The following is a 6,261-nucleotide window of genomic DNA, read 5'->3' on the forward strand; positions in this document are numbered from 1 at the left end:
TGTGAGATTTATATGTGAGACCTACATATATATTCGAAAGTTTAACTCAAAACTTAATTACAATTATTTATTAAATAATCAACTTGGATTAAATAATTAAATCTTTTCTAGCCTAAATATTTCATGTGTACATATGTTAATATATACATGTTGTATGCAACATATGCATATGTGCATGTATAGGTGTGTGCATATATATACATATAACGTATAGGATAATTAAGAAAGCAAGATTGGCAAGACGATTAGATCGACTGGCTTACATAAATTAAATTTAGTGCAATATACTAATATAGCTTAAAAACGATCGATTATTGCTTCATAACGAGCGGTTTCGCGTACACAAGAGCCTCGATGGACAGCTAATAAACGCAAGAATTTCTCCGGTCGAAAAGCGCGGGGTACCGCTAAGTTTCGTAACCGCCCGTTCGAAAGCTACGTAAAGTAAACGATTGCGGGATCGCTTGGCGATACGCGGGAAAGTATCGGTGCGGATTCTCACAGCGAGCTCTCGATCGAAATGCAACTCCAGGACAATCCGAAATCGCGATGGGTGTCTCGCAAATATGTTACTTACTGTGCCGCGCGATCTCTAACGGTGGGTTTCACTTGGCAGATATCCGAGACGCCGTGAAAAATAATAAAACTTCCACAAGTCGCGAAGTGTTACGCTTGATACCGCTCTGGCGCATCGTAGTACATACCATACAGATGGGAGAGGGACGCGCGAGCGCAGGATGGAGCACAGGGCACGCAACACGCACGCCGCGCGTTCTGAAATCCATTCGATGTAAGCCACGCGGGAAAACGACCGCGTCGCCATTACGTCAGCACGGCGCGTTCACAATTCGCGCGCGTCCGGAGAGTACGAAGTCTCTATTTTATCGCGGTGAACGGAAGCCACGCCATTGTGCCGGAATGTCGCCGGTGATTTAGCACGGTCTCTTGCACGGCGTGCATGATTTTGCGATCAACTTTGAATTCGGCGTCTCATTTTCGGATTACTTGGAGAGATTAAAAAAAGAGTAATAAAGAATTAAAGAATTTATTATTCTTTATTAACAATAACAAGTAATAAAAATTTAATAAGAATAATTAATAAGAAATAACTAAATTACTCCAAAAACTATCCTATAATATGTTGCATTATACTATTTTACTAAAGTGTATTGGAATTATTACGATATTCTTTAAAATTTTTGGAGTGTAGTCTCACTCTAAAAGTTTTAAAGAGTAAAAAAATTATGCGTAAAATAATAATAGTACGCATATGCGTAAAAATTACTTTACATTTCATAATTTAAAGCAATTTTAATACAATGCATTTTTGCATTATATTAAAAAAATTTTTTTGTATATAATTTTACGTGCAGTATATTTTTAGATGCTTAATTATTATGTATATTTTAGTATGTGTGCGTGTATTCTTATTTTTAAAAAAATTCTTTTATTATATGGCCTAAAATTATAGATAGAATTCTGTCTTAAACTCTGAAACAAATTAGTATATTACTTAAAATGGACTTAATACAAGCATTAACGATCAAAAGCATTAAAAATAAATCAATTTTCTTCTTTTTTAAAATGTTATCAAGGTGGAAGATATAGCATTTAAAAAAAAACATAACTATAATAGCATTTAAAAAGAAAAGAAAAGTTATGCTATTTTCAGAAAAATATCTTTACATATCACCATACCATGCCTCGTACTATATTTGAAGTATATTATATAATTCGAGATAACATATAATTCGTGCTTTTTTTTGTATGAGATTGCGCACGTATAATCTGCCCAATAAGTTAATCAAATGTAATTAAAGTCAAAACGCGCTACAAAAGATATAATTTTCCCAGATTACATTAAAAACGTCATTTTTGTAAAATCATCCTTGATGAAAACAATTCTGAGGATTAATTAATTATTTTGAATAAAGACATCCAAGCGACGTATGTGACTCAATTATATCTACATAATTTTCATAAATCTCAATATTTATGCCGTAAACATAATTTCACATTTTCAAGTTCTTATAGCACATCGTACAGAAACAATGAATAGTGTAAAATTATAATATGTTATTAACTGCGAATTTAATTAGGTTACAGAGACATCAAAAATAAAAATTGTGACATTAGATGTGTTTACACTATATTGCAGCAGAATTCTGCTAGTAATCTGAAAAATATTTGCATACAACGGTCGTGAGATTGTTGTTATTCTTCCTCAGTAACGCGAAAACATATATATGGACGAATTTAATTTAGAGAATAAAGACGAGCTCCTAGTGCGTATTTCATTTGCATGGTTTATCGCATTCCGCTTGTTGTTGTTGTACATATTAATTTTCGTTTGCGATTTTAAATTTTTCTTTGAATCTTATATAGAATTCCTTCGAGACAATTTTAAACTCCACCGAGTGTAATCTGCATGAATTTATAGATGACATCCCGCAGATTTTTATGACTGACAATTTCAAAGATGTATCGCACAAAGAAGAGACAAATGGAGAAAAGACACATATACTTTTCAATAAATTCTCAACATCGTCTATTAATGCGTCAAAAGGTTGTACTTTTTACAAAAAAGTGATTTCAATTTAATATTATATCATGAGAAAATGTAAAATACTGATGTAAATATTATAGTTGAAAAATATTGCAATTTTTTAGATGCAATGCTTCAGCTTGTAATTCATAAAATTCATATCTTATTGTTATACTTTTGTGTGTAATTAAAACCAAATATCGGGTTTATTGTATAGCTTGACTCATTTTTAGATAATACGAATGAAATTGTAGTATTGAAATCAAAATGTGAAGAACTGCATGATCAAATCGAATGTCTAACGAAAGAGAAAGAAGAAGCACTTGAGGAAATAGAACGTCTGAAAGATCAAGTAAAGTTTTATCTCGATACCAGTAAATGCCTGTTATCTCACGTTTCCATTAATTTTATTATTATCTGTCATTATTTTGTAAGTATTTTCTTGTGTTTATGTATCCTGTTGTAAGTACCAAAAATATATTTGCTTGTTATTGTTTTGGAAATCCTGTAAATAGAATATTATCATAATTAATTTTTAAAAATACCACTTGTTAATTTGTTTGTCTTTGTTGTATCATGCAGATATTAAGTCAGAGTACTTATTGCACAAGTCTTGGTGCAGTATTAGGTAACTTGACATGGCGTGCTTCTAGGTTTCCGCAAATAGTCGACACTTGGTTATCGAACGTAAGTATACCTTGATAATATTAAGTAAAATGGTGTAGTTGAAATTTTGCTGCACTAGAAATACGTAGTAGAAGATAGAGGATAAAAATTTCCAAAATATATATAATAATATTGCAGATATTTCTATAATACATTATGAAAAAATTGTATATGAATGTGTAACTAAATACATAAACAGATATATAATTATTATATGTAAAAATAATAAGTTTTCAAACTATAATTTAACTTTTTAAATATATTCTAATTGTTTTATAAATGTAAAAAAATTAGTTCTATGAAAGAAATTTATATAAAATATAAAATATTAAAATCTCGTATATATATATATAACAGAATCAACTCAGTTACATTTTTTATATAGAATAATTAGAATACATTTAAGTTAAAATATATTTAAAGAAACTTGAAATTTATATATAGTATCAATTTCACATTTTATCTATAAATTAAATTAGTCTTAATTAATTTAATTAATTTATCGCAGTTTCAGAGTAAAATAGAAGAATTTTTGTCGATAGTGAACGGGACTTTCGGTGCATTCGTTAATACTTACAGAAGCGCATTCCCTCCTACCAGCAATGTTGAGTATCAATTTGTAATGGGACTCCTCGGTATTGTCACCAATATATCTGCAAGCCCGGAAGGTCGTGAATTTTTAATTACAAATTCCAGCGGTACAGAATTCGTGCAAAAGTTAATTAAACTAACACCCGAATTGCCGTCAGCACCTGGAACGGTATCTTTAAAAAGGTACGCGTATATTTTAAAGAATTACTTTGTTACATACTTCTAACGCTGTTTCCAGCTATCTTAGCTCTTTTTCCAATTTCTATATATTGTACACATATATTGCCACATTTTATTGGAAAATAAAATTTCGACAACATTTCAAGTACGATCGCAATTACAGATTAATGTTAATGATCCTGTATAATGTAAGCATGAACAAAACTGGCTTACAATATTTGCTCGAATCACGAGTTGGAGACACGCTAAGTCATTGTTTGGATGACGAGGCGTCTTCGGAGGAAATGCAGTTGCTCTGTCTTCGCGTACTACAATCCGTCACTTATGATCTCGAGGAACCGAAATATATTCATGATTTGACTACAATAATTCCAATCGAAAGAATCGAGATTATGACGTCCGCGAAACGGAGTGACATACGTAATGCAGCGAAACAAGTCCTCAAACATTTACAGCACAGTCAAAAAATTTCAAAGTGATTACTAAAGTTGATCGCGTTCTGTGCAGATGCGTCATGTCTTCTATGACTCGTATAAAAATATGTATAAATAATAAATATTTAATATGTATACATTTTTTCACAGGAGATAATTAAACTGCAGTTGATTTCAGATTATTTTTAAAAATAATTTGAAAAATAATTTTATTTTTTAACAGAATAATTAACTGTCTAAAATCAATTTTATTTTATAATAAAAAAATTTAATACTTCATTAATTACATGCTTAAAATATAAAAAATATATCGATGATAACATTTATGTAAGTTGCAATATGAGAAATATTTTTATTATTACGATATTCTTAATGTATGTGCACGATATATTAATATTCATTAAGTTTCCTTTGATTTCAATATTTATTCTAATAAATAATCCGCAAATTACATATTATATCTAAAATATATCTATTTAAAGTTTTAACAAATAAACGATTAATAAAATAAATTTCTTGTATTTTACAACGTTCAATTGCACATTTAAAATATACTGATATAATTACAATAATTATATAGATTGCGATGCTACAAATATTTTCATAATTGTGATACTTTTCATGTATCAACTCGTTAAGTTTTGCTTATATAAATAATCTACAAATTATATATATTATATTATATATATATTATATTATGTTATGCATCAGACTGAAACGCTGAACTTTTAAGCGAGTTCTCTTCCCTATTATTACAATAATAGACTATGGCCAGACTGCAGACTATCCTTAGAGCATATGTTCGTGGCTACCGCGAGGGTGGTCGACAATATCGATCTGCAAAGAGTAGAAATAAAATGAAAGTGATTGTACAGGATGTAATGCATTACGATAAAAAAAGTCGATATTTTATATGCGTTACATAACAATAGCCTCATAGCAATATTAATAAACATATTATACAGGAAAGACATAATAAATTATAACGTAATAATGCATAATAACACATGAAGCGTATTAGTCTTCTGAATAATTAAATTTTCCATAACAGCAATAGAAAATGCAGATTATACATTATTCCTAGTGCTTACGATGCAGTAATTCATATTTATTAATCTAGCAGTTAATGTTTAAAAAATTCTCTCTTAAAACCTGCTTTTTATAACAAATTATTCACGAAAGGAAATAAAACAACGTACTACGTCAGTTGTACCCAGCAGATATATCGAGGTAATGACCGACCGCTCCAAATAAAAGTTTGCATGCGTCCATAGATGTTCGATCGTGTTCAATTATCTTAATTTAAATATTCTTAATTTAAATAATATATAGGAATTCTCTCTAAAAATACCGCGAAATACTTCAAACTCTGTAGGAATGAAATATAAAGTAAAAAATTTGCAGTAAAAAATAGATAGTCTAATTTCTTAAAATGGAATCGTTCATTTTATGAATATAATATGAGCAAAACGAATAATATATTTTATGTAAATAACAAATATATAATTATAAAATTAAAATTGAAAGTTCTCTCTCTTCTTTGTTGAATATTAATTAAAAAGTACGTGTTTTTCTGCCGAGTAATACAATCCCTTATGATTGTCTCTGATTTTCCTTTCCTGTCAAAGCTAGAATTCTGCGAATAATGCACTTTTCGCGAATTTTCTCCGTGGACGCTCCTGACCACCGCCGTAAAATATCGATCCGCGACGCGAGTTTCGCACGCGAGCGGGCGTGCGCGCGGTCCGTAGAAGATCGCGTCGGAGCGCGGCGCGGCGCGGCGCGGCGCCGCGGCGTCGTCGCGTCCGGGGATTGGTGCACGCGCGGAGAGCGCGACGGCGGGGA

The 6,261-nt window shown here is 30.9% G+C and overlaps 1 protein-coding gene across 1 annotated transcript; it reads left to right on the forward strand.

Moving 5' to 3' along the window:
* The first annotated feature begins 2,169 nt into the window (after positions 1-2,169).
* On the forward strand, positions 2,170-4,461 carry LOC108778453 (heat shock factor 2-binding protein). The gene is made up of 6 exons (XM_018545634.1): positions 2,170-2,285; positions 2,386-2,566; positions 2,779-2,897; positions 3,128-3,232; positions 3,720-3,985; positions 4,146-4,461. Exons 1-6 carry the CDS (start codon positions 2,247-2,249, stop codon positions 4,459-4,461), a joined length of 1,026 nt encoding a protein of 341 aa, XP_018401136.1. The 5' UTR covers positions 2,170-2,246.
* Positions 4,462-6,261: the final 1,800 nt, after the last annotated feature.

The sequence above is a fragment of the Cyphomyrmex costatus genome, unplaced genomic scaffold (assembly GCF_001594065.2).
Source record: "Cyphomyrmex costatus isolate MS0001 unplaced genomic scaffold, Ccosl1.0 scaffold5, whole genome shotgun sequence".
Classification (NCBI taxonomy): Eukaryota; Metazoa; Arthropoda; class Insecta; order Hymenoptera; family Formicidae; genus Cyphomyrmex; species Cyphomyrmex costatus.

What these genes read in the sequence shown, in the direction of transcription:
- LOC108778453 (XM_018545634.1), top strand. Translation starts at nt 2,247, where the DNA reads ATGGACGAATTTAATTTAGAGAATAAAGACGAGCTCCTA. An exon ending in GTCTATTAATGCGTCAAAAG is followed by an intron (nt 2,567 to 2,778) that starts GTTGTACTTTTT and finishes ACTCATTTTTAG; the next exon opens with ATAATACGAATGAAATTGTA. An exon ending in TAGAACGTCTGAAAGATCAA is followed by an intron (nt 2,898 to 3,127) that starts GTAAAGTTTTAT and finishes TGTATCATGCAG; the next exon opens with ATATTAAGTCAGAGTACTTA.